The 22,688-nt window shown below is 37.9% G+C and overlaps 2 protein-coding genes across 3 annotated transcripts in view; one reads left to right on the top strand and one right to left on the bottom strand.

Annotated features, from left to right (window-relative positions):
• The window catches only part of slco4a1 (solute carrier organic anion transporter family, member 4A1), a 30,314-nt gene extending 21,133 nt beyond the window's left edge, over positions 1-9,181 (bottom strand). Inside the window, exon 1 of the mRNA XM_085449174.1 lies at positions 9,099-9,181. The gene's annotated coding sequence lies outside the window, so the exon portion shown is untranslated. The remainder of the gene's footprint in view (positions 1-9,098) is intronic.
• Positions 9,182-9,957: 776 nt separating this feature from the next.
• On the top strand, positions 9,958-21,029 carry LOC146681412 (uncharacterized). 2 transcript variants are annotated; one of them, XM_085448305.1, is made up of 7 exons: positions 9,958-10,001; positions 11,809-11,940; positions 14,731-14,964; positions 15,129-16,024; positions 16,174-16,234; positions 17,191-17,344; positions 19,840-21,029. In XM_085448305.1, exons 4-7 carry the CDS (start codon positions 15,560-15,562, stop codon positions 19,970-19,972), a joined length of 813 nt encoding a protein of 270 aa, XP_085304431.1. In that variant the 5' UTR covers positions 9,958-10,001; positions 11,809-11,940; positions 14,731-14,964; positions 15,129-15,559; the 3' UTR covers positions 19,973-21,029. The 2 variants fall into 2 exon arrangements, with proteins under 2 accessions (XP_085304431.1, XP_085304432.1); XM_085448306.1 differs by lacking the exon at positions 9,958-10,001 and having other exon boundaries at positions 11,569-11,940.
• The last annotated feature ends 1,659 nt before the right edge of the window (positions 21,030-22,688 follow it).

The following is a 22,688-nucleotide window of genomic DNA, read 5'->3' as shown; positions in this document are numbered from 1 at the left end:
TGAGGTTTTAGACTGTGAGTTTTAACTTTGATGTCTAAATTATCATCAGTGTTGAACTGTGCTATCAGAATGCTGTGATGCTGTGTTTAAGTTTTTTTGTTTGTGTTTAAGTTTTTTTGTTTGTGTGTTTAGGCTTAGGGTTTAGATTGGGGATATCACCAATTATGACTTAATTCCTCAGGATCAATATGCACCAGATTGCCAATACCTCTGTAAGACAGGGGTATGAACTTGCATGTGTTTATTTAGACTGTACATTATTTTTCATTTATTTATTTATTTACATTTGGGGTTTTTTTTTCAGATTTTGAAAATGCTATAAAAATGGTGGCCATGCATTAATCTAACTTGGGGAGGGCAATTCATTTTCCCAAAGGGGTCACATGAGGAACTAGGACTATTGAGGAGGGCTGCACCAATAAGCGTATAAACAGATAAAATTAATATTGAGCAAAACTGAGTTCAGCTTGTGGCCACTTAGGAAAATCAATTGCCCAGCCCTGATCTAATTCAAACCTTACACCTAACCCAACACATTATTCCCACGATCCAATGGTTGTTAAGAGGTTAAAAGCTATCAGGAGAGGAAAGGAGGTGGGCCACTATCAGGTGATGATGAGACGACCAGAGGTGGGAGTGTTTTGAAAGTTGAACCAGGCCACACTGTTAACAATGCACTTACAGTGAGGTAACACTTTCCTGTCTCACTGTTTGTTTGTCTGAAGCCAGAAATGGAATAGTTCTCAATGGATAATTTTTTTCTCATGTAATTTCGATCCAATTCTCCATCACGCCTTTTCATTTCTGTTTTCAAAGCAAGATCAGAGTGGGGAGCTGCAATATTAATAACCAACAAGCTCTGCCTTACCTAATGGGTCCTTTATCTTCACAGTAGAAACTTATTTATTTTGGAATGGGAAGACTTTCCTCCTCTGTGATACACAAAGGCTTTTGAAGTATCAAGAGGAAGTCTCTCATGTGGTTATTATAACAGACTTAGATGAAGCCTAAACTGTCAATCTCACACAGAAACACCACCGGTGTTTGTATACACTGTTGTAATATCTCACTACAAAAGAAACAATAGAAACTTTAGCAGGTCGTTGCTCTGGTAAAACTGGAAGCAGAGAACAAACTGTGAGACTCACTGTGTCAGCTTTGAGAATAAGTAACCCTGTTTGAACCCACTGATGATGTAATTCCAGGAACTGCTCTTTGAATCTTAAAGTGGAAAAGCATTGAGTTACAGCAAATTGAGCTACAGCAGCACTGTGCGTTTGGCCTTGTTGAACTTTTGCATGTCAGGCTAATGTTACATCTTTTGTGGGCGATAACAACCCAAGAATTCTTGGTTTTGTTCTTCTATAAATAGCAGAGACAAATAGTCAGCTTGAAATTCAATCAAGTCTGAACTTGAAATTGTGAGTCCTTTTGCAATTTTTCAGTTTTTTGGTTGTTGTTGTTTTTTTTGTTTTTTTTTAAAAGAAAAACAGAGGTATTGGAAGCTCTTGTTTTTTGCTTATTGCTTCTTTGATGTGAACAAGACTTAAAGTGATACAACCATGAATGGCAACTTCAAGGTTTGAAAACATGAGGTAACATTTTAAAAATTATTTTTAATCCTTTTCCAGCTTAGCCAATATCCTATCTTGCAGGTCCGTTGCTCTTGCACTCAACACCTTCAACGCACCAGTTGAAGATATTGAGAAATCCTACCAATGGCTGCACAAAGTTACAGAGGTACTGATCATGGTAGGACAGGAACAAGCTCTAAGCACAAGATCAGTAGAGGCTGGGGACTATCACACCAGGCAAGACCCCAGGTGTAGGCTGTGCAAAGAAGCTCCTGAGACAATCCAGCACATAACAGCAGGCCAGGGCATACATGGAACACCATAACCAAGTCGCTTTCAAAATATAGAGGAACATCTGTGCTGGGTATAACCTGGAAAGCTGAGGTCAAAATCAGATAAACCCGCTAGGGTGGTGGAGCTAACAAAACTAAGATCCCATGGACTTCCAGATACAGATAACTAACTGGTGATAGTAGTGGTGTACAAGCAAAGGTGATAGCAACATAAAGAAGAAGGAACACGAGAAGCTGGACAATTATTAAGGGCTGAGAGAGGAACTCAAGGCAGGACCTTATCTATTGCTGCTCCTAATCTCTGGAACAATCTGCCCCATCACATTAGAGAGGCCCCTTCAGTGTCCACTTTTAAAACCCATTTTTACTCCTTGACACATGACACAGTATGACCCTGATTTTATTGTTTTAATCTAAAATCAGGGTCATATCTGATTTTAGAGTATTAACATGCTGATGGCATTGTATCTGACACATGTAAGTCAGTAAGATGGACATAAACCAAGTATAGCCTTAAAAATGAGAATATAATAGTAGTTATGTCTCAAACGTAACAAAGCAGAACACCCAACCTGATCATACAATATACCGTAGTGAGTAAGAGCTTTAAAATTTGTAATAAATCTCAGTGCTTCATGATAGACAGAATCCAGCATACATGTGTAAGCATATTAATCACATTACTACAATTAAGCAAGTGGAAACAAAAAATCATTTTCTTTATTCAAAGGTAAGACAGGACTTTATTCTAAAGTAAGTATCCAGTTTCAATTTAAAGTTTTTCACCAGTTGCTAAATGTGAGACAATTCTAATTTGTGAGTACGAGTTTTATCGTTGACTGTTCTACAAGGCCTTTGGCAATCAGGAAACAGAGAAAGTAGTCTTTGTAACTGAAAAGTATCAAAAGCTGTTTACAGGTCATGTATGTCTTTGCTTATTGTTGTATCTATTCTGTTGATATATATGTTAATAATTTCTTTGTACAATATTCAGTACTTACCAGCAAGGGATATCAACCTCTTCACGGCTGGTTTGGTACAGGCAGAATAGTGGAGGTGCACAAGTGTAACTGAGAACAGCGAAACTTACTGCATGCCATTCATGTGATTCTGGGGCACTGCTATTGGACATGCTGGCTCATTGTCACTGCCACTCAGTTACATGAGTTACATGTTAACACTGTTAAAAGGCACACTCCACATATTTTTTTCTGCAAACATATATAAATTGAATGCTTTGAAACTTGTATCATGAAAAGAGTAATTCTGATTACATTCAAACTGGCATATTGAATAAAGTGCTCCCCCCCCCCCCCCATTCATGAGTTCTTATATTTCTGGGATATTTATCACACTAACACGGTTAAAATTGTCAAACTAATTTTGTTATTAGATAGATAATTGTTTGTTCATTTAGTTAAACTTAAAGTGTTGGTTAAAGTTTATTTATTTATTAGATAGATTCGATATTAGAAAGATAACATATAAAGTCTAGCTTTTAAATTGTGATTTCACGTATTAGGCGAAAAAGAAAAATTATCAGACCCTGCCTGGCCTTAGCCCAGCCTTGGCGGAAAATCCCATTTGCTCCAGATCTCTGACCTCAGGTAAATGCTATTGCTGTCACTTCTTGGTAAGGGAAGGTTTGTTATAAAACTTTGGGCTGAAAGTTTTTTGACCGCTGTGTATTGGTGTTTTCAAAGCAGACACTACTACCAAACCTGAAGGTACTCATAAGCACACTCTAGACAATACTTCTTATTGACTCTAATTGAAAAGATAAACTTCATGTTTTACTTAGTATGAGCATCTAAGACCTCATTGAGAGGTTACTGAGGCCGCAGAAAAAGGAAACCACCGTCCATTTTCCCATTTTCTCAATTTTTGGTCTTAATATTTCCATTGAAAATTAAACAGACTGCAGAGTCTATCCATTTAACTGAGATGTCTGCAATGAATGCATGTAGAAATTAGTGCATATATTAATAGCCCAGCAAACTCCTTTCTTTTAGTCAGTAAGTGGTACAATAGTTGCTCATTTTACAGTAGGCAGGGTGATCTACCTCTGTGGAATCCCACTGTTACTGTGGGGAATTAATGCAATGGGACAGCACTGACCTGATAATGCCCTTCTGCTTGGCTGCAACTTCGAAAGCAAAAACACCAACAGTAGCATCATTACTGTCTGCTGTCCTTCTCTTCCTCGCCTTTTTAACTCCATAGTCATGACAATATGGGCTGATTATGGAGAACAAATATACAACTAGAAGTGCAGGTACACCAACTCTACCTCTACCTAAATTGAAGGTGGAAGAATATTTGCATGATATGCAAATTATCCTGTATTGATTTCCATCCATATACACATGGTTTGAAAGGGGAAATTTAGGGGGAAGTAAGTCCATGCAGTACACCAGTACACAGTGTGCTCATGGTAACATTTCAGAGAAAATAGGAACCTGATAACATCCAGCAGAGCAGCAGTGGAGCCTTTTACTCCAAGTCACAGTTATCATAAAAGGAGGATATGTATATTTATATACTACACAACCATTCGTAAACCTATATAAATATCCATTTTGTCCAGATCTCCGTCTTAGTGTTGCGTGACACAGTTGTGAATAAAGCAGTTTGTGTTTTCATTGATTCTGATTGGTTCTCTGACAACTGACTTGTTGAAATGCATTCTCCTTTAACAGCTTCACTTCCCCTACCTGATAAAATCACCTCTATTTCAGTTCAGCTATTTAATTATTGTAAGGGGAATACAATAAGTTACATATTTACATTAATTGTAACCTAAATTTGATCTATTCAGTAATGCCACTGTGGCATGCTTGTTTAAAGCTAAAAGCATCCACCTGCAGACATAGACACACACACAGTCATCATGTATGCGTCAACCTCCTGCCCCAGATCTCACAGTCATACTAGCATACGTGAACTTGCTGCCTCCTGTTGGTGAAAGAAGTGACCTAGAGAGTAAGTCAATACTGGGTATAAAAGGCAATTAAGAAGATGCCACCAAATCTGTTTGACTGTCTGCACTGCTTTGAAGTTCAACTTTTGACCTTAGCTAAACCTTTCAAGAAATGATGGAGGGTGCAGGAGGGAAAGTACCGCATTTGTACTGTGAACCACAAGAAAGGATGAACAGTCTCAGAAACAAACATGCCACACATAAACCTAATTACCAACTCTTAAGCCAGATAGAGAATAGAGATTAGAGAACTTCAATTATCCAAGCACTTGGCAATCATGGGACACAAGACCCCCCTTTTAAAAGAAAGACAGGCAGTCAACCACTAAAAATGACATAGGAGGTTAAAGGAAAATATCATACAGAAATAGACAACCAAAAACTCTGAAATGGTTTACCTGAAGGCCAAAAATATATATATATATTTTTTTTTTCTCCAAAATCATTCACCTACAGCTGGAAAAAATGAAGACAGCTCTAAATGCTTTATATGTATTTAAAAGTAAACAGGCAAAGACACATGCTTAAATCAGTTGAAATGTCTAAAAAGACAAAGTTTCTGTTCTGTCTCTGTCGCTACTAAAAAACTCCTTCCTTTGACTCTACCTTACTGACGTTCATCTGTTAATATGTATTTGGGGAAAATATCAGTAAATCATGTATTTTCCAGGAATTTCTCTCTCACACCATTTCTCAGAACTAAATGACTGTTTACCACTGACTCATTATTTCCTGTTAAGAAATAATGTGGGTAACATTATGAAGTTGCCTGCTTCTCATTTCAAAGTTATATACTTTTTCATGGATTTTATTCTTTTTTGTCTTTCTTACTTCTGCTTCGTGTGGATCCAGTAATGAACTACTAACTGGTACATGTGTTATATTCTGCATAGGCAGATGTGTACATGCTAGCCCCTATTAGGATGTATCAGTTGAAAACTTCACTTTTGTGATACAATTAATTAAATTTGCTGTATTGTTTTGGACAAATACATTCATATACTATGCTACTAATACTAATATCAATGTTATAATTAGTTTTTTTAAAGAAACTACAAAGCAATTATGGTGAAGGGGGTGTGATAAAAATAAGACTAATGAGAGGCAAGAAGAGCCAGAAATAGAGATGGTAATTAATCCTCTGAGGTCTAAACTGTCATCTGCGATGACCCCAACCCAAGCTCTGAACACTTGCTGTGTCAATATGTGTGGAAGACAAGCAAAAAGTGCTTAAATACATATACAAAAAAATGTGTGTGTTAGTTACAATAATTACTTTTCTTGCCTCATAATAGCCAACACTTTGGAGAACAAAAATAACAAAAGTTTGATATTTTATCACGGGGTTAGGATTAAGGTCCTGATCTGGCCCCATCTGTTTCTGTGAACTGGGTCGGACAATCTTGTTAAATTAAGCTGCATTAGTTCTGCAACACGCTCATCAGCACAGAGGCTGAACTCCCTGTGAAACCGCTGTGCTGTTATTAAGCAAAATGTCATGTTCCACATTTGGTACACTCTATGACTTTACATTGTACATCATTCAAACTGCACTGTAAAACAGCTGTGTTAACAGATTAAATAACTGACACGAGGCATCAGCAAACAGCTTGTTTCTGTTGTGCTAACGTGTAAGAAACACAGACGTGCAGAGAAGGTGCAAGCTTTGATGAGAAGTGCTTATAGGTCTGTTGTGGTTTGGCAGAAAGTCAGCAGTCAAAGCCTAGACACACACGAACATTATGACTTTACTTCTGATAAGCTCTGAACTAGAATGCAATGTTTTAAAATGTACAGAACAGTGTCCACATGAAAATAATGTCTACTGTGATACAAATCTGATCGGCTATCAAAGTGAAACTGAAAGGAGGAACATCTTAAAGCATGTGCCAAGGAATATTAACTTGACAACAAGTGATCTAATACTGGAGCTGTGTATAAAATCACATTCATAATTTCCTACACAAAGTGCCAGTAACTTCATAATACTCTTTCTGTCAGCTGGATCTTAACCAGGCAATATGCAGAATAGGGATTCCACATCAGAGCTATTCTGTCCTGTAATGAAGAGAAAAACCTTCATGTTGCAGAATTAAGATACTTAAGTAAAAGACTTGATATTTTAGGGAATATGCTTTCCTAAATATCACTAAACATTATATTATGTGACCTAGTATGCTGATTTTCAGCTCCATGTTTTTTTTCTAGGACTCTACTAGATACCCAGAAACACATTGTTTATAGTTCATTGTACGCCTTATTTATAGTATACTGGGCGAGTAATCAACCTTATCACTTCAGAAGTCTAAAAAAAGATTTGTGATGGAGGCTGCTAAATGGGAATTTAACCAAGAAATTGTCTACAAAACCTTTCCAAAATTTGGAAAGTTAGACATCTTTAACATATATCATTGGCTTTCTCAGTGGATGAACCTTTTGTCATCTGGATGACAAGCAGGCAGCACTTTAATTAGCACAAAGTCAAGAGGGAATTTCTCACATTAAAACTTTGGCAGTTCTACTAAGTTATTACTTTTGGCTCTTATCTATCTGCTGATTCCTAGAATCACCACATTATCAAGTCAAAATTAGAAGAAATGACTATGGGGACTGTACTAGGAACATGACAGATAACGTGCAACACACTTCTTGAGAGAGTGTGTCAGTAACAGTCTATTGAGCAACCAGACTGACAGCTTCCAAAAAGGTCTATGTGGTTAATTGTGGGGATCATTTAAAGGTCACAACCTACCTGAGTATCGCTGCTGATCATATCAATCCCTTCCTGGCCACAGTTTACTCAGCAACACTAACAGACGGATGGATAAATGCTATAAATGAAATGAAAAGTCCAACTGAGATGGTAACTGAAACTAATAGACATTCTAAGCTGTGATTGCCTGAGTTGCCTTTAATATAGTCTGAATTGTGTCATGTTTCAGTCAGCGGTATTCTTCATGGCCATTGGTAGCTGCTTAAATCGCTTTCCTCAAATTAAAAAAAAAAAAAAATTAACACAGGATCTGCCCACTTTGTATCGCCAGCTGTCACTTGAAGTCATTGAACGCTTCTGATCACAACATCAGTGCTTGCTGCTCACTGTGTGGATACTACTTTGGAGCAACATAATCCACAAGCAACATGCATATGTGTCACAGTGAGAGCAGGCAAAGGACAAACACACTCTCACAGTCGAAACAAGACTTAAGCAGAGAAATTAGCTCACATTTTTAAATTTTTCATGTGATTTGTCTTCATCCTATGTCATTCATCATAAAAAGTTTCATTGTGCATTCCTTCATGTCATTATTATTGTTATTATTACTCTTGTTGTTATTATTATTATTAAAAAGCTTCTTGGACTCAATAGGCAATGTAAAACGTAACAGTTATTTTTGTAGATTTCCCTACACCTTAATAAAGATTGTATGCATTAAAACATGACCCAATACACCTACACCAATCTGTCTTTGATAAAATAATCAAATTGCCTCCCTATACGGACTTCCCGTGTTGCATGTCTGCATCACACGAGCTCTTGAAACGCACTCTTTCCGCCTGTACCGCAGGTGTGTGTGTGTGTGTGTGTGTGTGTGTGTGTGTGCGTGTGTTCGGATGTCTGGCTAAAGCAGATCTTGTAGCCTCACAGGAAACAAAGCGTAGGCGAATACACATAGGACTATAAATGGTGACTCACACTGTCTACACATGCTTCTAAGAAAGGCACTCAAGGCAAACAAACCCACCGGAAGATGCTTGTCTTGCAATAATCAGCCAAATCGGCGCATTTTTCATTAAATGAAAGACACGTGGGAGCGACGTATATGTGAGGGGAATGCTTTTTGATGGCTGACAATTCAAAAACGTATCCGCATTAATGATTTGCTGATTTATTTTGAATGATTGGCTCTGTGGACATTGAAAGCGCATCTATATATTACAGTAGGCTATTTGCTACAGTGCAGAATTCAGTGACAGAGCATGTGAAGGATGAATGAGACCAAATGCGACTGATTAAAAAGCCATTTGTTCATTTTAGTTTATGGATTGCTCAAAAAACCCTAAAAAACAGAGAATGTGTGGAATGTTCTCGTATTGCTATATGAACATGTTGTAGATTGCAAACTAAATGCATTTCTTGCCATCATTTTAGCTTCGGACATGTGGATACAGGGATATCACTGCTGCTGATGCTGAGCGGCAGTCCCCGCCATATAGTCGACACCGGTGTATGAAAATAGGCACGCTTACCTTGTAAATCAGCGCTTATTAGTTCACTTCTTCCCATATAATCTTCTGTCTACAGTCTCGTGTGCTGAAAAACTAGCTGCAGATGTGGTGCACTGACTGCAGTGCTGCTGCTTAGCGATCCTCTTTTATGGAGGTAGCGGGATTTAATCGCGGTGTGGCCACTTTTAGTATGGAGGATGATCGGTGCCGCCATTAAAAATAAAATAAAATTAATTAATTAATAAATGAACAAATACACACATATGAGCAAAAATAGAGTATATTACGATTACGCATGCATGTTTATTCATTTCTTGTCTTCTTCCGTTTAGTATTAAATTGTGTAAAATATCACTGTAAGATATGTATGTAAAAATTACAGTAAATAACTGTAAAATGGCAACGGTAAATTAACATTAAATCAAAAAGAGTAAATGATTGTAATATGTATATTACATTTCTGTAAATTGAGAAACAGTGATTTGCAGTTATTTTTACACTGCTAATTAGTTGAAAATATATTAATTTACAGTAATATGGCACATTGTCTTTGAAAACAACAGGAAAAATCTGTAACATTATCTACAATTTATGGTGGCCCCTAGAGACAAAGCACGTACAAACTCCAAAATAATTGCAAACTCCAAAACACTTGCAAACTCCAAAACACATGCAAATTCCAACGCACAACGGAAGTGCTCCAGGAACGCTACACTGTAAAAAAAAATCCGTAAAAATACTGTACAATCTACCGTTTTTCTATGAAGGAATTTTCCGTTTTGATTTTTCACAGGTTTTTTTCCGTATTTCTTTAATTATGCATTGCATTCTGGGAGTAAGAATCGACAAGAAGCGGGAAAATTTACAATCAAGGCAGCCATCTTCATGCGCAGGGATTTGGAGACAATTTTGCATCTTTCTCAGGTAAATATCCAATATGTATTTCACATTTTAAAATGTATATCTTAAAAGACTTAATTTTACGTGTTTTTTGTTGAAAATTGTCCTAATAATGGTCAGTTCGTGTCTGCCACATCGAAGAATTTGCTGAGTAATCTTGAAGTAACAATAATTTATATTTAATTCTATTGGTGTATGGCGCTTGTTTGGCTGTTAGGCAGAGTTTCGCTATATAATCACCAGTTTTTATTTGACAGATATTCGTATAAATAAATGCTTATGGTATGAGTAAGTTTATTCCCTGTATCGTATGGTTTATGCTTTGCTAAATGTAGGCCTTCTAGCTAACTAATGAGTTAATGGGAGTTTGATATGCTTGGTTAGTTGGAGATTACAGTTGGTGCAAACAATATTCCCAAGATGAGGAATAATTTGTTATCCGCTTGGTGATGAATTTAAAGACTCTGCGGGGGAAAAAGCAGAAAATAGACTGTGCTTAAAAGGCCAATCACAATGTTTGCTAGCTCCGTCAACTGACATGTTTCTGGGGAAATGCACCTTGCATTAAGGTGTGTCAGGGGTCTCAAACTCGCAGCTCGCGTCACCTTTACTTACGGCCCATATTGGCGTGACGTTTAAATATTTTTTTAAAAAAAAACATTATTCAAAAAATTATTTAACATGAAGACAATATTAGCAGAGTGTTACAAGCATAGCCCTTTAAGAACATAGCCCGATGGGGGGTGTAGTCCGTGCTTGAATGTGTGGGACTGCCCCTCCCGTTGTGTGTGTGCGCGCGTCAGTGAGCGCGAGGAAGGGAGAAAGAGGAGAGTCGATAAGTACTAGTTGTTACCGACGAGAAACAGAAGATGAAAGCATATAATTACAATAATAACCACTGCAGCCAAAAACGAGCCCAGTTGTAAGTAGGCTGTGAAGACTCGACTGTACACTGTGTTCGCCGCCTCCGAAACAAGAAAGTTCCGTTGTAGCAGCTCTTCAGCGCCTCTCTCTGTCTAGCTAGCAAAGTTGACCCAGACAGTAAAGGTAATTACCAGCTACGAGCCCGACACGGAACCGACGTTTTAGCCAGAGGTCTCTTTACCACGGTTCAGAGCCGCGGACCTGGCCGAGGTAACAATAGAGTACAAACATGCTGGGGGATTAGCTGTGTTAGTTCAGTGAGAGATTTATTTGGAAAGAAAACAGTTTTCACTAGCAGTGGGAAAGCTAATATTGTACACTTATTTCTGCATTTTATTTTGTTAAATAGAACAAATGTTTTGTTTTTTGTAACCCATGCTTTTTCTTAATGACACAATTTTAGCTTAACAGATGTTTTTAAGAGAAAAGGGAAAATAGTATATTCCTTAATGTATAAAGAAATTAAAAAATGAAATCTGATACTTGTCCAAAACTGATATAACCACAATAGTCACATGTCATATAACCAGAGTACAGCAATGACTGTGCAGGACTTTTATTGTGAAAAGTAGGAAGAGTAAATATCCATTTTTTAATGCATAGATTTTTTTTTATTTTATTTTTTTACTTACAGATTGCACTGGGTTTTTTTTTTTTTTTTGTGTGTGTGTCTTTTTTGGTTGGTTGGTTGGTTTTTAGCCCATATGAAGCTTGGTTTTATATTGACTGACTGCATTTATTAATGACACCATTTAATTAACTTTGGTATGCTTTTTAACTTGGTGCTTATCTAGTTAATTTGGTAAAAAATTTAAACTGAGGATATTAATAATTGAATAAAAAGGTAAAGTTCCTTTTAAGTAAAAACATGCTCTTTCAAGATCTTGAATTTTTTTTTTCTCCATAGGACAGCTGTGATCTGTGGAGTGGGTGCCTTAAATGATTTTTGCAACAACAAACATTGGCAGAACTGGAACAAGGCCATGTGAGCTTGTTACCTTTGGAAACTGAAAAGGAAGCTATCATTTTGAGCTCCGGTGTAAGTGAGAGCGGGGAGGAGGGAAACTCGCACTAGCTGCCACTGAAATGTGGCAAGTTAAACACTGAAACAGGCTTGAATTAAATGTATTGGCTTGTAGTTTGACATATTACAATGACTATTTGTTCCATCTCTTAGTGTTTGGATCAGAATGATATCTGATTGGTGCATCCTTATTCAGTTATGTTGACTTGCAATGTTTGTGGATTTAAGTGCATCTCTTTGACTGAATACCTGAAACACTGCAGATCACACAGACACATTAACAATGTATTTTTTTCGTGTGGCCATAAAGATTGTGGCAGAAGATTTTCCTCATACAGCTGCCTTGCTGTTCATATGTCACGGACACACAAAGATACAAGTACCAGACAAACCTGGAACAGAAATGTGTCTGTGCAGCTAAAGTGTTTGTTGAATTTTTGCAACAGAGAATATGCAGATGTTAAAAGGCTTGTGACTCACTTAAGTGGTCACATACAAGAGGGTTTAAGTGTAACTTGCCCTTTTGGTAATTGTGCAAAAACTTTTAATGTAAAGACATCCTTTTCATCTCACATTTCCAGGTGTCATAGAGGGTGGACTGTCACCCAGATAGCACCTGCACATATATGTGAAGTTGGACAGCCCTTACTAGGTGAAGGAGCACATGTAACAGAAAATGTTACTGAAAACACTGATGTGACTGATGCAGCCCAAAGCACTGATGTTGCGAATCATAACATTCAAGATGCCTATACAACAAATCTAGCTTTGTTTTTCTTGAGATTGCAGGCAAAGTGTTTAGTTCCAGCATCTACAATTACAGGGATTGCAAATGAAATGAAAACCCTTCAGGATATTCAGCAGGAGTACACAATGGATGTTTTGTCTCAAGAACTTGAACAGTATGGTGTTCCAGCTGAGACATTAAGATGTCTTAAGCAAACTGTTTACAAGCAGAGTCCTATGTACGAAACCTTGAATGAAAATGGTTCATTATCTACACACCATAGAAGGGTGCAGTATTACAAGGCACACTATAACTATGTTCACCCTGTGGAAGTCAAGCTTGGGTACAATGATAATGGGCAGAAGAGGCATTATCATTACATTCCAGTTCTGGAAAGCCTCACTGCATTGCTGAAAGAGGGAAATGCAGTTCAACAGAGTTTTAATTCTGTTTCTGCTGCTGATGGTGCAATCTGTGATATTACAGATGGGCATGTCATTAAATCTAATGCCATGTTTTCTTCAGATCCAGATTCTTTAAAGGTGATGCTTTTTCAAGATTCCTTTGAGGTGGCCAACCCTCTTGGATCTGCCAAACGAAAGCACAAAATTTTAGCTGTCTACTTAACCTTGGGAAATTTATGTACACACCACAGATCAGCTATTGACCAAATACAGTTGGTACTGCTCTGTTTAGAGAAAGACTGCAAATATTTTGGTGTGGATAAAGTTTTCAGTAAACTTGTGTCAGACTTGTGTGAGCTGGAGTTAAAAGGCATATCTTTTGAGGGCAAGCTGTATACTGGTACTGTTGCATGCATAATGGGAGATAACCTGGGCTCCCACATGATTGGTGGGTTTACAGAAAATTTCAGCTCTTGTGAGTATTTCTGTAGATATTGTCTTGTTACAAAAGATGACTTTAGGTCTAACTCACTCACAGTTGCCATGCATAGAGATCCTGTTGGATATAACGAGTCTCTGGATTTTTTGGAGAGTCACCCTGATGTAACAATGCATCATGGAATTAAAGGCAACAGTGTTTTCAACAGATTATCTAACTTTCATGTTTGTCAGCCTGGACTGCCACCATGTCTGGCACATGACCTTTTTGAAGGTGTTGTTGACTATGACATAGCACTATGTTTGCAGTTCCTAATAAAAACAAAAAAGTGGTTCAGCTATGAGTCACTAAATGACAGACTTGGATCTTTTTCTGGTGAAAGTGGTGACAAACCAAATGCCATTTCCAACAAGGGAATAAAGCTTGGAGGCCATGCAGCCCAGAACAGGTGGCTGTTGAGGTTTTTACCCATTTTGGTGCATGACAGAATTAAAGATGCTGACAATGCTGTATGGCTGCTTATACTTCTTCTGAGGGAGCTGGTTGAATTTGTCTGTGCACCTATGCTATCAGAGTCGCAGATTGCATACATGAAGGTACTCGTCGAAGAGTATGTGGAAATGAGGCAGGAGTTATTCCCACATGTAAATCTCAGACCAAAACACCACTATCTGCTTCACTATGCTGATTTGAGTTTACAGTTTGGTCCACTCATACATACGTGGACTATGCGCTTTGAAAGCAAGCATAGTTATTTCAAAAGGTGCATCAGGTCAAGTAAAAACTTCAAAAATGTGACCAAGTCTCTTGCTGATAGACATCAGTTGTACCAGGCTTATCAGAGTCATGGTGGCCTGTTCAGTCCACAGGTTCAGGTTTTCAACTCAACTACATTTTATCCAGATCTGTATGATGGTGGCATAAGAGCGGCAGTTGCAGACTTTGAAGTTACCTCAAGTAACTCAGTTGTGACAGATAAAGTTAAAGTCAGGGGTACTTCATATGAGAATGGTTTCCTTGTCCTAATGAGATACACCAAGAGACAGCTACAGTTAGGACAAATAGTAAGCATTGTTATTAAAAATGAAACAACTGTCCTTCTTTTGCTGAGGGAGAAAAATGCCAGCTGGGTGCCTGAGCTTGGGGTCTATGAACTTGAGAAAATTTGTTCTGATAAGCTCATTTGCAAAAATATTGACCAGCTTGGTGATTTTTCTCCCCTTTCCTTTTATCAGAAAGGTGCAAGGTCCCTCCTCCCGCTTAAGCATATGCCACTATGGAGCTAGTAAAAGAGTTGGTTAAAAAAGCTATGCCATTGCTCAGCAATGATCTCATGGATTTACTCATGGCTCGACTGGAAGTGATTGGAGTAAACAGTGTAGATGACCTTAACTTTGTCAGGATTGAGGACGTCGATGGAATTCTACCACCCATTCAGTGTCGAAGACTGATTCAGGCCTTCAGTGTCGGTAAGTCTTGGGGTGTGTGTGCAATTCTTTTTCCAAAGGAAATGCTGCTACCAAAGCAAAGTTATGAATAGATTTGTGTATACCTTCCCCAGATTGTTGAGACTAAAATTATGTGTGTGAGTAACTTTAAAAACTGAGCTAATATTAATTTGTGTATTTCATAGAGCAACAAGTTGGATTGGTCTCCATTTCAAGACCTTTGCCACAGAGTGACAAACTTCCCCAAACATCATCTCTAACTCCTGGTCCCATGGATTATTCCTTACCCTGTGAGCCATATGCTGTACCATGGCACAAAATGCCTCCCAACCTCATGCTTGCGTTGAGGGAAAAGAAGAGACCAAAGCCTAAGGAGAGAAGAGAACTTGTTCGTGTTATTATTGATGATGTCCTCTGTAAAGAAAACATACGACCAGGAAGAGCAAAGCTGCGAGAGATTGCAAGGCAGATTGTGCAGGAATATCCCTTCTCTTTTCAAGACAGAGAGCTCAGTGGAACTAAAGTCATTGGAACAGGATATGAGTCTTTGTTTATATAGCTAGAAAACAGAGTTGAAAATGTTAGGAGGCCATTAACGGTCTGCTCAGCAAAGAAAATGGCAGATGATGAAGCCAGAAAGAAGAAGCCTACATGTTCAGATTGGTATGGATGTGTTGAGTGGCAGCCTGCAGTTGAGGACACAGAAGAACTAGAAATTAGGCAAGATGAGTTAAAAAGAGCCTTCAACACTGACCGTCTTCAGGAATCATCTGTTCGAAAACTGATGGCTGAAACATATTGCATCCAACGTGCAACTATAAACAAAGGAACTGCTGTAAACAAAATAGTGGATGAGTGGCCCTTCCTTTTTGAGGCAGTCCACCTTTTTGAGCACACACAGACTCTCCTTGGCTTTGCAGTTCAAACAAGGCTATCAGAAGAACTAACAATCAAAGAAAAGCCCATAAAAGACTTTCTTAACTTAAAAGGCATCGAAATACTGGAAGGTCCATTATCACTGATAGCTGGAATTGCAAAGTACTTCAAGGAAAACCCTCACCATCTTATGTACCAAAATGAGGTGGGTTTAGCCCCCCCCCAGCTTAATGTACTCAAACATAAAATGTGCTTTTGCATGAAATGCCTTAAACTAAATGCAGACCAATCAATTGCATTGCCCAAGTAATGCTCACAATGACATTCCCTATGTTTCTGTGTTTTATTTTACAGCAACAGATTTGCACAGCTGATGGACTGAGCATCCCATGCACCCCCTGCATACTTGCTATGGGTTTGTAGTCTATATTACACACTTTCCAGTTAAAAATCCGGGAATATTACCATCCAATGCATTAGCAGCATTAGATTTGAGAGGGTTGGTTGTCTTCAGACAGTATATAGACAACCAAATTAGTATAATTTTAAATAATTTAGAAGAACTAAAGACGAATATTACCAAATGTGTCAAAATGAACAAACTGGAGTTAAACATTGTCAAAACCATATGCACTGAGTTGGGTAACAGGAATGGTCTATAGATGAGATCTCAATTGAGCAGGTTGTTCAAATATCGTTATTAGGTTTTTTTCATTTTGTGTTGGTTTTTTATCTTCATCTTGGTCTAGTCATATCTATATGGTATACGTTTTCATCTCTGTTGTGATTGATGTCATCTGCTCACCTATTCATACATTTGGTCCTGTGCTGCTGAAAAGCATGTAAACCAAAAAATGTATTACTTTATTATTGTTGCTATTATTTTAATTAACTAAGTTATAGGCATGTCTTGTTATTCATACACATAGCTATTGTAAAAACTATGCCACATTTCCTTTAAGTACTGGTTTTAGTCATGGTCATATGCATATGACATAGCAATTGACATGTGGCTGTTATGAAGACCACTTTTTTTATACAGATTGGGCATGAAATGCTATATTATTAAAGCTAATTTACATTACAGATACCAACTCTAAAAAATAATGGCAATACTATCCGTGAAGTTGGATTTTAAAAAATATGTTTAAAGGTTTTAGAGCAGGTCACCTAAGAGACACTTGTGGAATTTAACCTGGTTGTCATTGTTTTTATGATATTAGTATACGGCTAATGTTGTTTTGATGTATATTTTTAACATGAACTCCCAAGAAGACGCTGTTTTAGGTCGCAACTAATGGCATCCTAATAAGCAAACGTATATGGGCATTTGTGATTGTCTTTAGTAATACTGATGTCTTATGCTTTAAGGTGACCAGCACTTCAAGGTAGCTGTTGACCAAGAAATTGTAAACGACCACATCAACTCCCCTATTGTGGCTCTGGCGTACACTTTTGCTTTGTTTTATGTCTTGAACATAAAATACCCAAAAGAGATGTCACTTACCCTGGAGTTCATTCAAAGGTAAGCACTTTGATTTTTCACTGGTTGAGCAGCATCGTATATGATACAGTCTTGGAGATTCTGAACAAACTGTTAGAAATGTAATCTTTGAGGATAGCACAAGGGTCTGATGTCTTTATAGAACAACATACCTGGCAGGTACACCACAGTTTCATGTGCTCAGGTTCACACAGAGTATATGTGACAGACTAGGGTTGTTGGATATATCGGATGACAATACAAAAACATCTGTTGTTTCCTATTACTCTATCGTTTGTTTTGTGGTGTCATAAAATAAACTGTTTACAGCAATATTTTTTCATCGTTTTGATGGTCACTGTAGCGGAGATATTAATTTCTTAAAGTTTTCTCTTATATTTAATATAACCACACCATGGACGGACAAACGCCTGTTTTTACGTGTTGTCGTTAGCAACAATGACGGTAAAACCACTGTGTGGCTCTGCTGTCCATTTGTTTGTTTTCCACGTAAACCTTCCACAATAAAGCTCAAGATCCTGTTGAGACTTTTCAAAATAAACCGAATCACGTGAAGTGTAAGCAGAGAGTTTACAGATGAGAAGAAAAAAAAAAAAAGAGCCGTCAGGTGCTAAAAAATAAACCTTAGACTCAAACTTTGAAAGAAAATGGTGGCCGTTACAACTTGTCTAAAAATGTATAGTTTCATGCAACGGTTAAAACACTCGACTCCAGGTAAAGGACGCCCAGCTGGAAACACTTCACGCAAGTCGAGTTGCCCGAGATTCACAGAATTTACATAAAATATTACATTTTTGTGATTTATATCGTTGACAGGACGATAAATGTCTTATATCGGGATATGAGATTGTTGTCATGTCGCAGAACCCTATGACAGACAAGTCAGGGGCTGCGTCTGTGACCCAGCATTTTGAGTTTATTTTTGTATTTGTGATTTCTTATGTTGCAAAAGTGTCAAGTTCTTTTCAAGTTACGAAAAATTCCCATATGGGTTCTTGCTCCACCTGTTTTATCGAGCATGCATCGGTGGTGACTTGTGTGCACTTCGTACAGCTAAATATCCCAGAATGCATTTGGTCCAAAACCCAAACGCAGCAATGGTGGAGGAGAATGGCTAAAAACTTAATCTTTCTGGGTCACAAAACAAACTTTCAAGTTATTTTCAAGCGAGAATGTAGCTGTGTAAGCTTCAAATATCTGCTCGATTTATCAAGATACCAGATTTCCAAATATTCTCCGATGTTTTCGGAGACATCTGTTTCCCACCAGCTGGGAGGTCGAGGATTACTAGAGCCAGCAAGAACAGCAGACTCCCAGCCACACACACCCCTTCCCCCTCCTCCCCCCGCAGTCTTTAACTACTCAGGTTAAAAATGGTATAGAAGTCTCTTAGATAACTTCGAAATGTGAATGTTTGGTTTATTTCAGTGTTTTATTTGTTCCTGAGTAAATCGGTTTGGCTGAGATTAAAATTAAGCTTCATAACATATTAATCACAGTTAAATTAAGAGGGGACGGCAGTAAAAACTCTGTACCTGTGACATCATCAAGTATGCTGGTGTTCCAAGTTTGAAGCCTGATCTTAAAAGTAGAGATAGTGTCTGTCTCCTGAATCCAAACTGGAAGCTGGTTCCACAGAAGAGGGGCCTGAAAACTGAAGGCTCTCCCTCCCATTCTACTTTTAAATACTCTAGGAACAACAAGTAGGCCTGCAGAGTGAGAGCGGAGCGCTCTAATAGGGTGATATGGTACTACAAGGTCATTAAGATAAGATGGGGCCTGATTATTTAAGACCTTGTATGTGAGGAGCAGGATTTTGGATTCAGTTCTGGATTATTAATATTGTTTCCACTTCCCCTGATCACCTCCTGTGGGTATTTAGTCTGTGTTTTCATTCAGTCTTTGTCAGGTTGTCTGTGTTCCTTCCTCCATTTCGAGTCACAGTTGTCATAGTTTAGTTTCTTCCAGTTTAGGTTTTTGTTTAGTTTCCATGGCATGACCATTTTCACAGTGCGTCTGGGGAGGCTTGTCTTTTGGGAATTGTCTTCTAAGTCTTCAGATTGTATGGCATCCAGGTTTATATGCCCATCAAACTTGACTGCAGAGATCAAGAGTTTCTGCTGAACTGTCTTGACAACATTAAGTTCTGTGGAGGATCAGTTTCTTTCATCTTAATGAAAAGAAGACTGGAGTTAGCTGCTTTGGTAATTTTGACCCCTCAAGCAATTCTTGCAATCAGTAATTTGACTCTTCCTTCTCACGCTGTCACGCATGTATGAAATTTGGGTATGATTTTTGATAGGTTTTAAAATGGATAAACAAATAATCCTGTGGGCGTTTTTTTTTTTTTTTTTGTATGGCAAACTTAAACTGACACAGAGCACGGCGATGATTAAAGTTACTATCTTCCCTAAGTATGTAGTTCCTAAGTATGTAGCTTAGCCTATACATTAGCCTGTAGTTTTCATTCATATTTTATGAGTGTGTAATCAAAAACTATTTTCTATTTCCTAAAGAGTGTTCCTGGGAATAAATCCAGAACGAGGGTCAAAGGCTGAGATGAAGGGAATGAAGCAACTACACGTTCCACCGAGACTGCTCAAGTTCCTGTCTGAACTCAACAACTTTGAAAATCCCTGGAAAATTTGAAATGAAACTGGAAATCAAACTGGAACTTTTTGGGCTGCTTTTAGTAGGTTATTCAAATGGACAAAGGTACTGAGAGGATGCACTCACGTACACATGGAACTCGGTCTTCTCTCCTTCATGCTTGCTATCTCCCTAAACTGTACATCATATATTTGAAGTTTCATATTGAATAGCAAGCAAGAATTAAACAGCTTTTTGAAATGGACAAAAAAATGCAATTTTATAAACAATGCTAGATGAAATTCCCATGTTTTGCATTGGTAAAACATAGCATAAGAGATCTGTTTGTAGTAAATGTTCACAATGAAACCACTATAGCATTTGTATTGGTTTAGAGCTACTGGTGGTTATTTCTTGAAATTTGTACCTTGTATTAAAACATTCACATAACATTTCTTTTATTGTTTAAAGTACATCTTTGTAAAACATTGTTTTGCACATTGTTGATTGTTTCAGATTATTGGTCTTCATTGACTTGTTTAAATAGGTTTAATTACATTTTTACCAATGGCAGGGGCTTGATTTTCTTCTACTGAAGTAATTTGCCATTTACAGCTGTTATTTATGTATCCATGTTATTCAGAAACATCAGACTGAAACTGAATTTGTGATATAAATGTCCATAGCGGTGCTATTTTGAAGCTCTGTTCATTATGTAATATTTATGTATCTTAATGTATTGTCGTTTTAAGCACCCCATGGAAATTATTAAATCCTTGGAATATGATTTTGTTTTTTTTGTTTGTTTGGTTTTGGAGGGGGAGGGGTGTAAGGGTTTTGGAGAACTCTCCATACTTTAAATTTACGGAATTGTCTGTATTAGAAATAACAAAACTGTCCGTGAATGGTACGGAGAATATACTGTGAATTTACGGAATTATCCGTATTAGAAATAACAAAACTGTCCGTGAATGGTACGGAGAATATACTGTGAATTTACGGAATCATCCGTGTTGTGGGTTGAAGGAAATTACTGTAAATAGTCCGTAGAAAAACAGAAAATGTACTGGCAGAAAATTACCAGGACATTTCCCGTATTTTGACGGAGGATTTTCTAACAGTGTAGGGGCAGTGTTGAGCTTTTGTTACCTAGTAACTACACAAGCCAGGAAGTGCCAATGACCGGATTTGGGCTGTATCCCAATTCAGGGTCTGCAGCCTTAAAGACCGCATTTTAAGGCCGATTACGTCACAGCGACACGACGAAGGCTGTCCCAATTCAAAGGCTGCTCGAAATGCGGCCCTCAAATGCGTCCTTAATTTCCCTGAATTTTAAGGATGGGCCCAACATATCCCAGATTTCATAGCGCGGCGGTGGTGTGGATAATTTAGCCGAAAAAAACGGTGGAAGAGGAGCCACCGAAGAGCAAACTTTCAGAAGTAAGTACTGAATATTATGCCACTTATTTATGCGCAAATGTTTTTATAATGAAGAACATTAAAACATTACTGTTGGCCACATGTCGGGAAAGTTATGTGGCATTAGCGATGTTTGTACTAACTTGGTTTTAAAGCCTTTACTTTATACACCGTTCAATAGTTGACTTTAATCTTACAGAGAATGTGATGATTTTATGGATAATTAAAGTCAGTCATATATCCACAAACACAACAGGCTGAAAGTCAGTGATGCTGCTCGGTTTGCAGTCCTGAATATCACGGCACAAGCAGGATCCACTGCACTGTTAATGTTAGCTATGTTATATTGCTGCCTCTGTTCGGTTAAAACGGACTTTAACGTGTGTTTGAACGAGCTGATGGTTCACTCGTTAAGCTGAAAGAAAGATGCTTTAATCACAGGAGTCACACATGTGTCCACTGTACCATCTGGGAACTCTTCTTGTTTCGTAATAACACAAACACTAAATCCTCCTTCTCTTGTGCTGTTTTGTAGCAGTGTATACACCTGAGACTCCTGACTCACCTGTCTATCTGTCCTGCACTCTCTCTCTTTTTCTTTCTCTCGAATTGTGTAATAAAAGTATGAACATGTATTTATAAGTTACACTTGTGTTTGAGTCTTGCAGCTTATCACACATTTGATTTCCATGTGTGACAACTGCAAGTGTCCAGAGTGAGGACAGACTGAGGGACCCACTGCTGCACATCATCTGTGAGGCTTTGCACCCCTGATGATCCACCAGGACAAACTCAACAGTGTGTGAGGAAGAGGAGGAGGAAGAGCCAGCAGCAGCTGACAGATGGAGAGAATAGACAGACTGTTCCCTGTTTGTGAAGGACTGCTAGAAAAGTTTAGAATCACTAATTGTCTGTCCTGAATCAGTCTTATTAGGTAATGTTCAAATAATTTTATCCTCCCAGTGTTTTCAGTGTGGGAGAAAGTACTCAGGGCCTTCAAGTTACACACTATGAAAGGCAGCAACAAGTTTAATATTCAGAAACCTAAAGTATGTATCAGCAGCAGAATGGACCTAAAAATAAATATTTGTTCCAGTTCTATGAAGCTTTGAGTATTTTGGATTAGTAGCACTGCTGTGTTTGTTGCATCATATTGCTGTAATTGTTTATATGCTTTATATATTCTGAGGTAAGTTGATCTATAGTGTTACATCATATTCTATAAGGATGTTATGTGTTTGTAGACTTTCTGCCCAGTTTGACCCATTTAGCAGAAGTCAGCCTGTTTAAGGCTCTGATATCTATTCTGTATGACTTAAAGCAGTTATGACATATGACAATAAAGGACTATTCAATA

Source organism: Copadichromis virginalis, linkage group LG23 (assembly GCF_057382275.1).
Source record: "Copadichromis virginalis isolate Kocher_CV1m ecotype Utaka linkage group LG23, C_Virginalis_male_GT1.1, whole genome shotgun sequence".
NCBI lineage: Eukaryota > Metazoa > Chordata > Actinopteri > Cichliformes > Cichlidae > Copadichromis > Copadichromis virginalis.
The sequence above is the reverse complement of the archived record's forward strand: the minus strand, read 5'-3'. Positions and strand labels throughout refer to the sequence as shown.

Coding starts and splice junctions, on each gene's coding strand:
- LOC146681412 (XM_085448305.1), top strand. CDS start 15,560: ATGGCAGATGATGAAGCCAGAAAGAAGAAGCCTACATGTTCAGATTGG. Junction 16,235..17,190: donor CCCCTGCATACTTGCTATGG/GTTTGTAGTCTA, acceptor TTATGCTTTAAG/GTGACCAGCACTTCAAGGTA. Junction 17,345..19,839: donor ACCCTGGAGTTCATTCAAAG/GTAAGCACTTTG, acceptor TATTTCCTAAAG/AGTGTTCCTGGGAATAAATC.